The sequence below is a fragment of the Cetorhinus maximus genome, chromosome 24 (genome assembly GCF_964194155.1).
Source record: "Cetorhinus maximus chromosome 24, sCetMax3.hap1.1, whole genome shotgun sequence".
Classification (NCBI taxonomy): Eukaryota; Metazoa; Chordata; class Chondrichthyes; order Lamniformes; family Cetorhinidae; genus Cetorhinus; species Cetorhinus maximus.
This window is the reverse complement of record NC_135902.1, coordinates 47,849,057-47,865,730: the sequence shown is the minus strand read 5'-3', so window position 1 is coordinate 47,865,730 and position 16,674 is coordinate 47,849,057. Positions and strand designations below refer to the sequence as shown.

General features: G+C 40.3%; 1 protein-coding gene and 1 long non-coding RNA gene across 4 annotated transcripts in view; one reads left to right on the top strand and one right to left on the bottom strand.

Moving 5' to 3' along the window:
• Window positions 1-16,674, top strand: part of LOC144699875 (uncharacterized) — a 425,222-nt gene that overhangs the window by 254,873 nt on the left and 153,675 nt on the right. The gene's annotated exons all lie outside the window — the stretch shown is intronic.
• Window positions 1-16,674, bottom strand: part of aspscr1 (ASPSCR1 tether for SLC2A4, UBX domain containing) — a 200,490-nt gene that overhangs the window by 153,869 nt on the left and 29,947 nt on the right. For all 3 annotated transcript variants that reach the window (XM_078571200.1, XM_078571201.1, XM_078571203.1), the window contains one exon: window positions 9,170-9,270. In XM_078571200.1, the coding sequence (XP_078427326.1) occupies window positions 9,170-9,270 (101 nt within the window). The remainder of the gene's footprint in view (window positions 1-9,169; window positions 9,271-16,674) is intronic.

The following is a 16,674-nucleotide window of genomic DNA, read 5'->3' as shown; positions in this document are numbered from 1 at the left end:
TTCCATTTATATCACAGAACACCACAGTTATTTTTATACTGACCAGCAATTCCACATAAATGGTAGGCAACAAGGTAACTGGGAACAGAAGCATTGTATTGAGTTAAATAGATGCCTCCTTAATATATGTTCAGCAAGACTTCAGATTTCTAAAGTCCTATCTCTGTTCCCCAACTATTCACCCCTCCATCAAATCCATGTTACTTTTCTTTCATAGCCTCAGCTGCAATGACCAAGCCCAGAAGTTCCTGAAACTATTGCTGGCAGACATGCCTTATACAATCGTAGAATGATACAGCACAGAATGCAGCCATTTAGTCCATCATGCTTGTGACTGTTTTTCAGGCAGAGCTATTCAAGTAATCCTACTTCCCTGTTCTTTTCCCACAGCCCTATAAATTATTTCCTTTCAAGTACTTAACCAATTCTCTTTTGAAAGTTACTACTGAATCTTCTTCCACCACCCTTGCAGGCAGATCACAACTCTGTGTAAAAAAAAAAATGTTTTCTCAGCACATGGCACTGAGAGTAATCCAAAGATTACTATCTTTGAGGTCCTGCTTTTTAACTTTTTCCCTAGCTGCTGAAACTGACAGCCAGACCTCAATCCTTTTCCTTCTTTTGTCATTAGTCCCCACATGAACCATGACATCTGGCTGTTCCCCTTTTGGCCCCAAATCATTCTGCACGTTCTCAGTGATGTCCTTTATCTTGGCACCAGGGAGGTACTACCATGCAGTACTCACTCCTTCATGTTTTTTCACCTTAGAATTGAACAAGCAAATGACAATATTTCCACCAAATTCACTTAGAATCATAAACTGTTGCTATTAACTCATTTGCTCACCTCTTCCTGGTCTGCTTTCTGTCCCATTATGAACCTTCTACTCCCTTATTTCAAAACATTTGCAGCATTTCCTTCTGCTGTTCTTGAGCCTTTACTCCTTCTAGCTTCACCTACTGTTTCAGGGACAATAGCCATTCTTCAACATGATCAGTCCTGATCTATCATTGACAAGATCCTTGGCTTGAATAATTTCTCTTGCCTTTGTTTTTGGTCCAATGTAATTTACCCTGATAGCTACATTTTGATGCATAACCTGAATGAGTCTATTCTTGCTCTAAAGCATGGCCTCCTGGATCTTCCTATTAGTCTCTTCCTATTTGCCAATCTTAGCATTTGATTTTGCTTTCTTTTGCCAAAGTTTTTCCCTCTGCTGAAAGCTTTTACTCCTTGCTGGTTTGCAGTTTCATAGGCACTCACTACCCTCCACTAGACATTTGTTTTACTGTTTAAGTCTTGACACGACTGTTCACAGGTTGCTTGGCTGTAGTGCACATCACAGCAGAGCCTCATTCTGTCCTTGTCTGTCATCTATATATACGAATTTCCAGCAGGCTTCCTAAATAACTATCAAGAGAGGCCAATTCTCCTCTGTCTATCCCAGGAATACTGAGGCCAGTACTAATGAACCCTAACACTTGAACAGCTAACTCAGCACAGACCAGGGAACAAACAAAAGACACTCACTCTGCATTACATTGCTATTTATTGGACAAACTCAAGTTATTGATGATCTTGTGGCTCATTCTGAGGACTTGCCATTTCCTACTCTGTGTGTGTTGAAATCAAGCTGGGTCTTTCCCCTTTAGTAGTTTCCTGCCTGCTTAATTTTAAAACTGCGGAATAGAACAAAGTTTGCAAGTGCAGTATAAATTTCAGAATATGAGATAGTCTGCATTGTGCTACAATCATTCTGCACCTTCTCAGTGACGTCCTTTACCTTGGCACCAGGGAGAGACATACAGTGTGGGACTCGCTCCTAGGAGTGAAATTATAAACTGAGTGCAAGTCAAGACCAGCTTCAATATCATATCAACTGCCAGTTGCACATTGGTATGGAACATGCGGTTCACCCAAGATATTATTTTAAAAGTTTCTTCTGAAGGCCAGTTCTTACTGGGTTCCCAACCTTTGGAGGAGAAAATTAGGGATCAGTCTGGAGTTCCCTTGTCCATCCATCTACTCAAAGCACTGATAATCAATGCAAATGAGGTTACCCATTCAATGATGAAAGACAAAAAATGCAGATAGCTTTTTAATCGGCCTGATTCTACTGGTTATTATAAAAATTGTCCACCTTTTCATTAGGGTCTCTATAAACATATTTTATGGAGTACATGGATACTTGAATCCTTAGTACTTTGCACAATTCATTATTTTGATTCAAAATAAAAAGTAATTTTAAGAGGACGTCCTAGGCCAGAAAGAATTAGGCAGCTGGCAATGCCATATTACTGCATTCTTGAAACTTTGTTCATAAAACGCATTAAATAAGAAACAGGTGCAAACTGTAACATTTTTTGCCATTCATCTTCCTTTATTCAATGTGAAAGTAGGCACACTACATTCAACATAATTTTCACAAGAAGCTTGGTTCCATAGCTTTATTCAATCCATACCTTTCCTCCAAGGGTGGTATATATATAGAGTTTTTTTTTACGCACATTTGCCATCCTTTTGACCTACCTATGGAGCAATTCAAATCCATCAAAATCAGATGTCTTGAATACACATTAAACAAATTCCTCTGGCCGTTAAAAATAAAAGAAAGCAAGTTAACTCAGGTCACAAACGTCATATACAATTACAACTAGCTAATCCCGATTCTCAAATGGCAATCTCAGAACAATTAAGTGGCATTAACCTCAGAGCATAACCAAAGTACAAGCATCAAATTCAAGTTATTCTTTTGACCTTATGCCCAAAATAGGATCTATTAAACGATTCCATTTTGCCCTGCACTATTCATTAATGCTACCTTGCAAAACACTTTCAATTTTGAAACGATGAATTTTGGCAAGGAGAGATGCCAGCATTCAGGAAATGAAACACTTCTGCTGCACTCGGCATCAGTATCAAGTACTCTGGCATAGGTTATACAGAAAAAAATAAAGCTCTACTCTTAACTCCAATAATATTTTTTAACCTCCAGCTGAGAGAAAGAATCCCTTGAGGATCCAGGCAACATTTTCCACTTAATGGCACCAATCATATCAGTGGCACTTTTCAGCAAAAAGGCCAATATAATTTAGTTGGTATAAAGGACAAATCTTGAAAACCCCAGTAACACAATTTGCCACATTTTTTTTCCAAACTAGTCATAATTGGACAGGACAGTTGTTTTGTAAAGGAAAATTCAAATACAAGTAGTTTGGACCAATTATATTCCCACTTAGATGTGCTCTTGTGTTGGATGTCACACACCCTGTAGGTTTCTTCAAATACAAATTGACAGATCAAAAACATAACAGAACAGTTAAAATAACTTCAACCACTTCAACTCACCAGCCCCATATTATGGCAAATCTCATTAGATTAAGTTGCTAAAAGAACTGGGGCATTTCTAAGCAAGTTAGTTGTACTTCACAAGATGCTGTTGAACACAAAAACAGCACTAGTGTTTGAAGCCACTGAGAAAATCAGTAGTCTGCCACCTTTCCTTCCAGGTGAAGGACATGGCAAGGATGTTCACTACAGTACTTTCATCTTTCCTGAACCACACTAAGTCACCTTGAAGTTAATGATAAGGCTGTGGTTAAGTATCAAAATGTTTTGAAGGCTTCCTTTTCTGAAGACTTCCTTTTCAACCATTTCAAATGCATCATATAGACTTGAAATTTGTCCGCAACTCTTTTATTTTCAAAACTGTTTCATTTAACTAACTTTGTTCGCGTAAAAAATACCCATGGTTTTGCTGCAATCCAAATTTTTGAAAACGTGTACGTCACCTGCAGTACTGCGGGCTACTCATTTATCCATCTATTTAGCCTTTCCATTGTACCAACAAGACCCCTCAAGGCCCCAGTGCTTTTTCATCCCACATTCCAAAAGATTCTGGCCTGGCATTTCAACGAATATTTTTCTATTTTATGAACTCTGAGTTAAATCACTTCAGCACAAGCACCCCCACACAACCCCTTCCCCATCCCACCCCCGAAAAAGTTAAACCCCTGGAGCTTTTCTTGAATTCAAGCAGCAACGCTAACATCATTCCTTAACCTTTGCCAATTTCAGTGTAGCTTTCGGTAGTTACAAAGTCTAGAACTGGAGAACTGGATATGGCACTCTGATTGTGGTTTCACCAACATTTCACAGATTATCTCACTGTATTTATAATCCAACTATTTGGCCATCAACTTGAATGTTCTCCTTACATCAACAATTTCTGTCCCACTGCCAATGACAAGATGTCTCTAATACCAAGTCCTTGGATCAAGGTATGATATACATTGCCATATCCCCAAGTACGTTCGCCCATTACAACATTTTTTTCCATTTATATGTCTTACTTTTCATTAGAATTTAATATTGTTCGTTATCTTAGCATCTGTTATGGCATATTAATGAATTAGCACCTTGTGGTAGAATTTAATAAGAACATTTTAAAAAAAGCAGAAGGCCATTTGGCCCATCGAGCCTGCTCTGTCATTCAATAAGATCATGGCTGATCTGATTGCAGCCTTAACTCCACTTTCTTGCCCGTCCCCCATAACCCTCAACTTCCTTGTCAACCAAAAATCTGTCTAACTCAGCCTTGAGCATGTTCCATGGCCCAGCCTCCACTGCTCTTAGTGGAAGAGAATTCCAAAGATTAACAACCCTCAGAGAAGAAATTCTTCCTCCTTTCCGTCTTAAATGGGAGACCCCTAATAAACTGTGTCCCCTGGTTCTAGATTCAACCGTGAGAAGAAACATCCTCTCAGCAGCTACACTGTCGAGCCCCCTCAGAATCTTATATGTTTCAATAAGATTACCTCTCACCGTTCTAAACTTCAATGAGTATAGGCCCAAGTTGCTCAACCTTTCCTCATAAGACGACGCCTTCATCCCAGGAATCATTCTAGAGAACCTTTTCTGAACTGCTTCCAATGCAACTATATCCCTCCTTAAGTAGGGAGACCAGGACTGTACACAGTACTCCAAGTGTGGTCTCATCAATGCCCTGTACAGTTGAAGCAAAACTTCCCTACTTCTATACTCCACCCCCCTTGCAATAAAGGCCAACATTCAATTTGCCTTCCTAATTACTTGCTGTATCTGTATGCTAACTTTTTGTGATTCATGCACAAGGACAGCCAGATGCCTCTGTACTGCAGCATTCTGTCTCTCTCCATTTAAATAATATTCTGCTTTTCTATTCTTCCTGCCAAAGTGGACCACCTCACATGTGCCCACATTATACTCCATCTGCCAAATTTTTGCCCACTCACTTAACCTATCTATATCCCTCTATATCCTCCTCAAAATTTGCTTTCCTACCTATCTTTGCATCATCAGCAAAGTTGGCTACAACACTTTTGATCCCTTCACCCAAGTCATTAATGCAGATCATAAATAGTTGAAGCACTCCTCTAGTTACTCTGAAAATGATCCATTTATCCCAACCCAGTTTCCTATTAGTTAGCCAATTCTCTATATATGCTAATATATCACTCCCAACACCATGAGCTCTGAGCTCTTATCTTGTTCAGCAACCTTTTATGTGGCACCTTATCGAAAGCCTTTGGAAATTCAAATGCACTGCACCGACTGGTTCCCCTTCATCTACTCTGCATGTTAAATCCTCACTTAGGGCCTAACACCTGAAATTTCCCTTGCTGAATATCCAACACTTCAGGTGGAGACACCAAAAAGAGTGCAAAGCTATTGGCAGAGGCTTGGAAAAGAACATCTGTCCACCCTAAAATACAGACCATTCATCACTGAATTGTTAGGTCTCCAATACTTAAAAATTCTCAGTCAATTATATTAATCTTTTGGCACATTGTGCATCTCCTCTATACAGTTTCATAAGCTCCAACACTAATGACAATGGTTTTTGGTAAACAACGTTCCTCCACAGGACCTTTCTGTTCTCCCACATCAGATCACCTGCTCCGTGGACTCAAACAGGATCTCTGATTCTGTCAGTACATCTTCCATTCTCTCCAAGGTGTGGACCTCTGTCCTTTTTTTTGGAACTCTTGACCCATACCTCCTATTCTGCTCTCTGTTCTGCGATGAATTAAAGACCTCAAACAAAATACACTACTCTGTCCTTCAGAGGAGGCATTAAACAGAGATTTCCATCTTCCCTTTCAGGTGGGTAGAAAAGATCTCAAGCCATTATTCGAAGAGCAGCAGGGAAAGTCTCCCTGATTTCTCTTAAACAGCACTAAAATATTGTTTTGGTCATCCGGTCATTTATCTTATTGCCATTCATGGCATATTGGTGTGAAAATTGGCTTCTCTATTTCCCTCCATTACAACAGTAACTACATTTCAAAAATGTATAATTTGCTGTGAAGTGTTTTGGGATCATGGGATCTTAATGGGTGTTATGTAAAAGAAAGTACTTTTACCGTGATTGAATTTGATTCTCAGAGTACTTTCTCCAAAGCTACAAAGAGGTACACACAATAGTGGTGTTCTTGAACACAGAAAATACTTGTAATAAGGTTTAGCACAATGGCCTAGAAAATACTATCCCCGCTCTCACCATTCCCTGTGAGCTGATTCATTGGATATCAATTTTACTGGCTAAATGCACAGTTAGCGTTAAACTGCTGGAAACAATCTCAACAGGATTTTGCCCAATGGCAGGAGCTCCTGAGAGCTTGGTTAACAGCCCACTCCTGTTCCTCAGATGTGTTAATAACATTCCAACAACCTGAATGAATGTCAATTTCCTGATTGTGTCAATATTTGGGTATCTTCCACAAGCTCAAAAACAGTATTTGAAAAGTTCCAGAGATACCTGACTAATCTGGAAGAATGGGCATGATAATGGCAAATTTGGTTTGACACCAGGAAACTGCACTGTGCTGTTCTCCAAAAGATGTAAACACAAAGAAAGGATGAGGACTAAGCTGCTGTCTAAATGAATCAGCATCAGCAGACAACCAAAGTTCCTGGGCAAATCTTTCCAGAGGAATGTGGCATGAACACAGTTTGTCACTGCCAGCTCTGTGGAAACAGTCACAGGGTCAGCTCCAGATTATTCTTTAGAATAAAAGCCTACATCTGCCCTGTCCTGAAATATGGCCATCCAGCTTGATGCACAGCAAGTCAGTCACAAATTAAGAGTCTATGACAATCCAGAACCAAAAAAAAACAAGGAGGAGATTTGCCAGGATGCTGCCTGGGCTGGAGGGTCTGAGCTGTGAAGAAAGATTGGATAGGCTGGGGTTGTTTTCCTTGGAACAGCAAAGGTTGAGAGGGGGTCCGAAAGGTGTATAAGATTATGAGGAGCATAGATAGGGTGGGTAGGAAGGCACTGTTTCCATTTGTGGAGGGGTCAATAACCAGGGGGCATAGATTTAAGGTAAGAGGTAGAAGGCTAAAATAGGAGTTGAGGAGAAATTTTTTCACCCAGAGGGTGCTGAGAGTCTGGAACTCACTGCCTGAAAAGTTGGATAAGTCAGAAACTCTCATAACACTTAAGTAGTACATAGATATCACTTGCGTTGCCATAGCCTCCAGGACTATGGGCCAAGCGCTGGAAAATGGGATTAGTGTAGTCAGATCTTTGTTGCCCGGCGTGAACACAATGGGCCGAATGGCCTCCTGTGCTGTAAACATCTATAAGTCTAGGTAGTACACTAATTCTCATGCCTGATCTGCTCAAACTGGCAATACTAAGGTTTTGACATGTCATGATAAAATCAGTGTGCGCAAACCTCGAGCTAGATAAACATAGTATTGGAGGCCAAATCTACAGTGATTTTTTAAAAAAACTTTTTAATATAAAATAGTGAAGCAAGGACAATTTATTTAGAGAAAGTATCAAACTCAGTCTAATCTTAAAGTTGTATTTGATTAGCATGCAGTTTGCACTAAATTTTAAATCTTAGAATGGAAAGTCCAAGAACAGTTCCATCCAGCCTCGGCTGATCAGATCTTTAAGCTTCTCAGCTCAACCACTGGAACACTGAATGCACATTGATATTACTCAAACATAAGGAACTATATTTCTGAAAAATGAATCACAAACAATGTTTTCAAAATTAGCTCTTTAATGGAGCAGCAAGTTTACACATTGACAAGCTAAGCCTTACAGCCCAAAGGATTCTTGTGATTTAATTGCCAGTCTGTGTTCAGTTAGCTCAGCCATTAGGGGTATGGCAACTGGCCTTAGCCATCCTGGACTGGCCAGAGGGAAAACTGGTCAGGCGTCCTGCTCCCAACTGATAGGCAGTGACCCCTTCTGGAAATATATACATGTGGACATCGGGGCAGGAGATGCCCATTTCAGTTGCGATGCCCCTAAATTTGAACACCGTGCCTCAATTCATTCTCAAGATTTAACCACAAATATTGCTCATTTGGATGAAGTACAGGAATATGCCCGTGAAATTACATCCCAGCAAGGAGTCAGTGATTTCAGGATAGCAGGAGACAGAAGTGAAGGGGAGAAAATTTGGCAATATAGGACCCCATTACATCAAAGCTTCTCAGATGCATGATACAGTGAGTTACTTCGGTGTAGATAGGAGCAATTTTGAAAAATGTTGCCTTCTGATTGGCTAAAAGCGGGTTCCACAAGATACATTTGCAGCTAATCAATAGAGATAAAACAAAAAGCTGAAACAGGAGCATGCATATTTTCCATGGCAAACAGAAAACGGCTGGCCATAAGTCAGGAAACACAGCAGCAGCTTCCAGAAGAGGGCATCAGGGCCAGGGGGTGCATATGTTAAGGATCAAAAAGAATTTAATTTTTACTGTCCAGTCCATTCTGCTGCTATGTGAAGTAGACTCTAATGATTTGCATAATTTCTTACTGATAAACAATTGCATAGCATCCTTAAAATAAACTGAAACATTTGTGAAGACTGGTAATCCAGCAAATGTTGAAAGATAATGTTATGGAGAACTGAGTATTTGCCAAAAATCTGGAATATAGCTTCTATAAGCAAATAAAAATTTGAATCTGGTGTTGAAGCACATTATTACATTCAGTACATGCAAAATGATCTAAACTAACAAATTACTCAATGGTATTTCTTATTATAATTAAAGAATGATAAACTGAGAAGTATTAAACCCTTATTGTACATGTTAAGAAGTAGGGAAACTCTGTACTGCTCCAAATTGAATGAGGGACAAAATAGAAATAAGACTTACCTTGTCTCAGGAAAGTGATCAAGAAGATCCCACAGCGTCAAACCACATTGAAAAAGGTGTTGAAGCCTGGATCCATCTTCAAGCTGCAAAGCAATTCGAACCTAAAGAAGAATCAGTAAGAAACATGTCAGATGTTTCTAAATAACATTGATCATCCCGGCCAGAGACATTCAATTATAACAACTCCTTTGAAACATTAAATCAAGGACACCCTTATATGAAACATGGAGCTCTTTTTCTCCTTTCTCAATTCCCACCTAAAGCTGCCAAATAGTAGCAGTCTTACCACAAAGCCACAACCTTTCAAAATGGTGTGGGCTCTTTCCACTTCCTCAAAGCAAAAAGGGGTATTACTCCGTTAACAGCTAACCTTTGTCAAGTTGTTCCCTTTCCCTATTCTTTGGCCAAAAATTCAAAAGCTAAATCTGAAAAACTGAACAAAAGAGAATCCCCCATTATAAACTCTCAGTACAATGCCACATAATGCTTTGATTCTGCACCTGTGATAGAACAGGAGACTATATAGCTCAACCTGCCAGTGTTTGTTACACAAACCAAAACTAATCCCAATGATCCTCTCCCTACAGGCATATATCTTCCTCTGCTTGAAATGCTTGTATATTTTTCTGTTAAAGGATGTAGAGGCCTGAGCCTCAACTAATGTGGCAAAATAGCAGCTGCTCAAATAACTGACTATAAAGACATTCCTCATCCAGGGACAATTGTAAAATGATGACCCTTTGTCACAAATTCCTTACCCAAATGGAAACAATATTTCTCCATTTACTCTTCCAAAATACTTCACAATCTAGAAAACCTCAAATCTCCTAAACCTCAAATTTTGGGCACCCAAAACTAAATACAGTACTCAAACTAAAGCCTAACCATTACCAGAAAGGATCTGGCCTGTAGATGATTAATCAAAGTCAGAATGGCTTTATGACCACAATTTTGGCTTCCTTGAATCAAATGTTACAAATAACATGATAATATTTGTATTAGATATACTAATGGCATATTGAATGTATGCAGCCAAGCAGACAAATTACTGGCTCTGTGTTTTCCTTTTCAAAAATAGAAAATCACAAGACTACCAGAGGAAAGATTCTGTTATCACAGCAACCAACTGTAGTTTGGCTCAGTTGACCTATGAGTTAGAAGATCATGGGTTGAAGTTCCACTCCCACTTCAGCATATGGACCAGATACTTCAGTGTATTACTGAAGGAAAGCTACATCGTTAGAGGTGTGGTCCTTCATGGGAGATGTTAAACAGAGGCCTTGTTTGCTCATGCAGATTGGCATTAAAGGATTACATAGCGTCATTCACTAAAGAAAAGTAGACTATTCCGCCATTGTCCTAGCCAACCTCCCTCCCTCAGCCAACACCTTAAAACAGAACACCTAATCATTCATTTTGTTGCTACCTGTGAAATCCTTTGCCCCAGAACTTTACATCTGCCAATAGTTACTTCAAAGTAATTAACTGAAGTGGCATTGCAGGGGTGATGAGGAGTTACAATAGATGCAAGGTTTTCTTTCAGTGAGGGGCCCATATAACCAGATGCAGCAGAGCTGCCACTTCAAGTCTTATCCATGTCTGTCATCCCCAAACTATCACAATCCTCCGTAATCTTCAGCTCATCAAAAACACTACCCAGATCCCACTTATCCATCACTCCTGCCCTGCCGCCAACATCTCAAATGTAAAATTCTCATGTTTATATCCTTTGAAGGCCTCATCCCTCTCTATCCCTCCAAAACCATACCAAAACCTGTTCTGCAGACTTTAGCCTCTTGCACCTTACCCTTCCCCCACTCCACTTTCTTCGTTCGTTCGTTCATTCATTCATTTCAGCACAGCTGGCCATGTCGTCAGTCATTCTCTGGCATTCCCGCCATAAACCCCACTGCTTCACCTACTTCTCTTTCTTTAAGACCAACTTTAAAATCCACCTCTGAACACCTCTCTTTTCTCCTTCAGTTCATCGTCCATTTTTTCCTTAAGTGGCTGTTAAGTACCTAGGGACAGATTTCTCCATTATGGGTGCTAAATGATACGTGATGTTGGGCTCTTCAACTATATTACAGCAGTGTTGCTTATTCTTTTAGCCATCACCCACAACCAAAAAAACCGGAACAAAACTAACAAAGCACAGACTTGACTCTGAACAATACTTGCCAATGACAATTATTCTGCAACTGCGGAAACAAAAATCACCAGTTAAAAGTTATTTTTAAAATGAAAAATTGCTATCAAAGTTTAAAAAAAGGAATTGTGGATACTTATCAGAATACCATAAATTCCTTGGAACAACAAGTTCTATCCCACACACAGGAGCAGTAGCATTGTGATAATGTTACTGGACTGGTAATCCATGGGCTTGGATTAATGCTCCAGAGTCCAGCGTTCAAATCCTACCCCAGCAGCCGGGGGAATTTAAAAAGCTAATAGTGACAATAAAACTACCAGATTATCGTAAAACCAATCTGTTGACTAATGTCCTTTAGGGGCGGAAACTTGCCACCCTTGCCCAGTTTGGCCTACGTGAGACTCCAGACCCAAAGCAATGTGGTTGCCCTCAATCAATTGTATTAAACTGCTCCAGGAAAGAAGCACCATGGTGGACTGCTGCAATTCGGTGCATTGGTGGTCATCTTCCGAGATTCTAGAGACTCTGGATCAGTTCCTACAGATTGGAGGGTAGCTAATTTAGCCCCACTATTTAAAAAGGGAGGCAGAGAGAAAACAGGGAATTATAGACCAGTCAGCCTGACGTTGGTAGTGGGGAAAATTCTAGAGTCCATCATAAAAGATTTAATAACTGAGCACATGGAAAACAGTGGCAGAATCGGACAGAGTCAGCATGGATTTATGAAAGGGAAATCGTGCTTGACAAATCTACTGGAATTTTTCGAGGATCTAACTAGTAGAGTTGATGAGGGGGAGCCAATGGATATGGTTTATTTGGACTTTCAGAAGGCTTTCAACAAAGTCCCACATAAGCGATTGGCGTGTAAAATTAAAGCGCATGGGATTGGAGGTAGTGTATTGAGATGGATAGAAAACTAGCTGGCAGACAGGAAGCAAAGAGTAGGAATAAACAGGTCGTCTTCTGAATGGCAGGCAGTAACTAGTGGGGTACCGCAAGGATCGGTGCTCGGACCCCAGTTTTTCACAACATATATTAATGATTTAGATGAGGGAACTAAACGTAATGTCTCCAAATTTGCAGATGACACAAAGCTGGGTGGGAGGGTGAGTTGTGAGGAGGACATAGAGATGCTTCAGTGTGATTTGGACAAGCTGAGAGGGCAAATGCATGGCAGATGCAGTATAATGTGGATAAATGTGAGGTTACCATTTTGGTAGCAAAAACAGGAAGGCAGATTATCTGACTGGCTATAAATTGAGAGAGGGGAATGTGCAATGAGGCCTGGTTGTTCTCGTATACCAGTTGCTGAAGTTAAGCATGCAGGTGCAGCAGGCAGTAAAGGCGGCAAATGGTATGTTGGCCTTCATAGCCAGAGGATTCGAGTACAGGAACAGGGATGTCTTGCTGCAATTGTACAGGGCCTTGGTGAGACCACACCTGGAATAGTGTGTGCAGTTTCACTCTCCTTATCTGAGGAAGAATGTACTTGCTATAGAGGGAGTGCAGTGAAAGTTTACCCGACTGATTCCTGGGATGGCGGGACTGATGTATAAAGAGAGATTGAGGCAGTTAGGATTATATTTGCTGGAGTTCAGAAGAATGAGGGGGATCTCATAGAAACCTATAAAATTCTAACAGGACTAGACAGGGTAGATACAGGAAGGATGTTCCCGATGGTGGGGGAGTCCAGAACCAGGGGTCACAGTTTGAGGATATGGGGTAGACCATTTAGGACTGAGATGAGGAGAAATTTCTTCACCCTGAGAGTGGTGAGCCCGTGGAATTCATTACCACAGAAAGTAGTTGAGGCCAAAACATTGTATGTTTTCAAGAAGGAGTTAGATATAACTCTTGGGGTGAAAGGGATCAAAGGATATGGGGAGAAAGCGGGAGCAGGCTATTGAGTTGGACAATCAGCCATGACCATAATGAATGGCGGAGCAGGCTCAAAGGGCCGAATGGCCTACTCCTGCTCCTAGTTTCTATGTTTCTAATTCATGGTGGCAGCTGACCAACACCTTCGTAATGGCAATTAGGGATGGGCAACAAATGCTGGCCTAGCCAGTGCTGCCCACATCCCTTGAGCAAATGAAAAAAAGTTAGGAAGTAACATGATTCTAAAATATCAATCTATTCCTTTTCTTTAGCATTTTTAGTGATACAGTGAAGGTGCGAATTTGTCTCTAAATATGAGTAACAGGTTTATGAAATTGATAAATATTTGGCGTAAGAATGTACTGGACCATAAACAAAGCCTGCAGTACAGAGGCAAAGGGTGAAAGGTTTAAGCTGCAGCCTCATATTTGTGTAAACCACAAATTACATAAGAGGTAAAGGCTGTACTATGGCGTAAGAATAGGACCCAGTCCCCCTGAACTTCAGGCAGTTCAAGGGTCAGGAGAAAGGTAGCCACGCAGAGGATGGGGGTGGGAGTTGGTCACTCCAGACTTGTGTTGTTTTCTGACATCAGAGAGCATTTTGAGATAGCTGGAGCCTGGGAACTAGGTTGTATTATTTGCATCTTATTTAATAAGGACCAAAATCACTGTAACAATCTGTAACATATTATAAAAGCCATTCGTGCATAAGTTTTGTTACTGGAATAACAACCGATAGTTGCGACAGTAACCACTAAGAAATCCACTAATACACACACACCCAAAGATGCCTGACAAAACAGTTAGTTCACATTCCTCTTCTGTGCTATCTCTAGCAGTAAAAATGCATTGCAAACCAAAGTACACTTTTGCACTGATAAGTATCATGGACTAGATGGCTCCCTGATAAATCAAGTGCTTAAGAAGAGAGTAGTTGAGCCAGGAAGACCACAAATTTAATTCTTGGGCAGTGATCAGGTAATCTCAGATGGAGCAACTGTACAGGCGCTACAAGATGGCAGCTTTGATTCAGTCGCAGCACATGCACTTCCATGGCAGGAGGTCCTGGGTCCAAGGCCTATTCCAGTAATTTAAGCACATAATCTAGATCAAGATTTAATTGCTGTACTGAGGTAATGTCCATCTGCTTCCTCAGTTCACACAAGAGATCCAATGGCATTGTTCAAAGAAAAGTTGACCTGATGCTCTGACTAACATTTATCGCACAATCAATGCCACAAATTCATCTTCTCAGATCCCCTACATGCATCAGAACTACACTTCAAAAGTACATCAGAGGCTGTGACAGGTTTTAGAATCATAAAATATACTACATAAATGCAAGTTCTTTATTTATCTATCACATTAATGTTAGTGTTGACCTTGCGGTAGGTCAGCTGCCAGAGTTTCCTACATTACTTTCAAATAAGCACACCATTGACGTTGAGAAATTATGCAATGTTCATCAACAGCATTATATAACTTTTCTTTTCTTGCAATCACTCAACAGTAGCTTTGGGGTGGGGGGATGGGGACAGAGATGTGAAGGATGCTGAATTTCTTTCCCCAATTGCTCTCTAGTGACTGTTGTTGAAACTATGTGTACGTGAACATTAATAACGTACATTTTAGGTTGTTAATACAGAGAACCGACACCTGTGGCTAGAGTTTGCAAGTGTTTTTTGATCATTCTGCACACTTTCCTTCTTCCTGCTTATTGGTGATCTGCTAAAATGATGTCCAACATGGATGGAAACAATGGACATACTTCAGCATGGAAATCCCAGCAACACTGAATGGAGAGGGCCACAATCGTCATGGTCAGCTCAACCAATAGAAACAAACAATCACTCCTACGCTACATAACAAAGGCGAGAAGCTCAACCAATAAAGAGTAGCATCAACATGACATGTCATGGCACAAGGGAAGTACCATCCAACCATGTTATGGATGGAAACAAGGGTGGTCTAGTGTGTCTCATTGGAAAAATCAACCATCTCAACAATTACTCTGATGAGGTCAAAGCACTGATCATGTCTGCTGGACAAAAATCTAAAAACTGCACTAAGTTATGTGCTGTGCCTAATAAATCTGCCAGAGTTCCAAACTACGGTGAAAGAGAAAGACTGCAAAATTTCATACTGAATGATGGTAAAGGTTAAGTAAATATACAATTCCTGTACATTTACCTGTACTGCCATTTTCTATTAGATTTACCGGATGTGGCTTAAATAATGGTACTGTAGCAGTGCCTGTGACTAGTCAGCAATTCCTATTTGACACCACTGACTAGGACACGATCTTTCATCAGAAATTGTACTCTAATATATTCGTATCCAATCTAACTTATTCTTGAAAGTTATGTTATTTTCTTTTTCAGATGGATTCATTTTGATGGATTAATTTTCAGCGTTATTTCCAACATCTTCCATTCTTATTTCAAATTTCCAGCACAGATTTTCTTTTCATGCTGCAGCAGTGATGGTGAACCTGCAAAGTGAAAATGTCAAATCAAAACAAAAAGATGTGTTCTTTGAGTTTGGAGTTACCAGGTTTCTGGGACAGTTTTACTCTTTACCTGACATACTCATACCTCACATGGTAGCACTCAATGCGGATAATGGATGCCTAAAATGTCACAGTTTTCCTCAAGGAGGAGCTTTCACTTTAATTATCACAAAAATTCTTTCCTCTGTACAAAAGGCCTTCACCCGAATCAGATGTAACATTTAATTCTAAATCCTTGAAAGTATTTTCTTCCCTCTTCATCCTTAACTGAGAAGATGGAATGGTTAATAGATTCTATATCCAATATGTCAACAGCAAGGTGGGGGGAGGAATTCAGCCTTTTTTAAATTTCTATTAAGGGGATGAGAGAGTCACTGTCCAGGCCAGCATTTGTTGCCCATCCCTAAATGCCCTCAAGAAGGTGGTGGTGAGCTGCCTTCTTGAACCAATGTAGTCCATCTGGTTTAGGTATGCACAGAGCTATTAGGAAGGAAGTTCCCAGGTTTTGGACCCATCGACAGCTCAGGAACGGTGATTTCGTTCCAAGTCAGAATGGTGTGTGGCTTGGAGGGGAACTTGCAGACAGTGGTGTTCCACAGAGCTTGCTGCTCTCCTTCCCTAGCCACAATTCCGGAAACTATTAAATGGGAAAACCCCTAATGTGAGCATACCTTGTATGCCACAGCACATCAATGCAGCAGCACTAGCATCATCACTAGAATTTCAGGAAAATGCAATGGAAGGGAGGATGACATTTTCACACAACTGCTCTGCGGACATTTTTCACTTCGATTTCAGTAAAGGTTAATAATGGGAACAATGCCCATCATACTGTGCTTTGCTATGTATATTTGGCCTAACAGTGCAACCATGGATTTTGTCCTTACAAATTCAGTAAGTTTCTAGAATGAGTGTTTTGAGCAGCATAGCAAAATTCTGGTGGTTACAGTAATTACAGGTGATG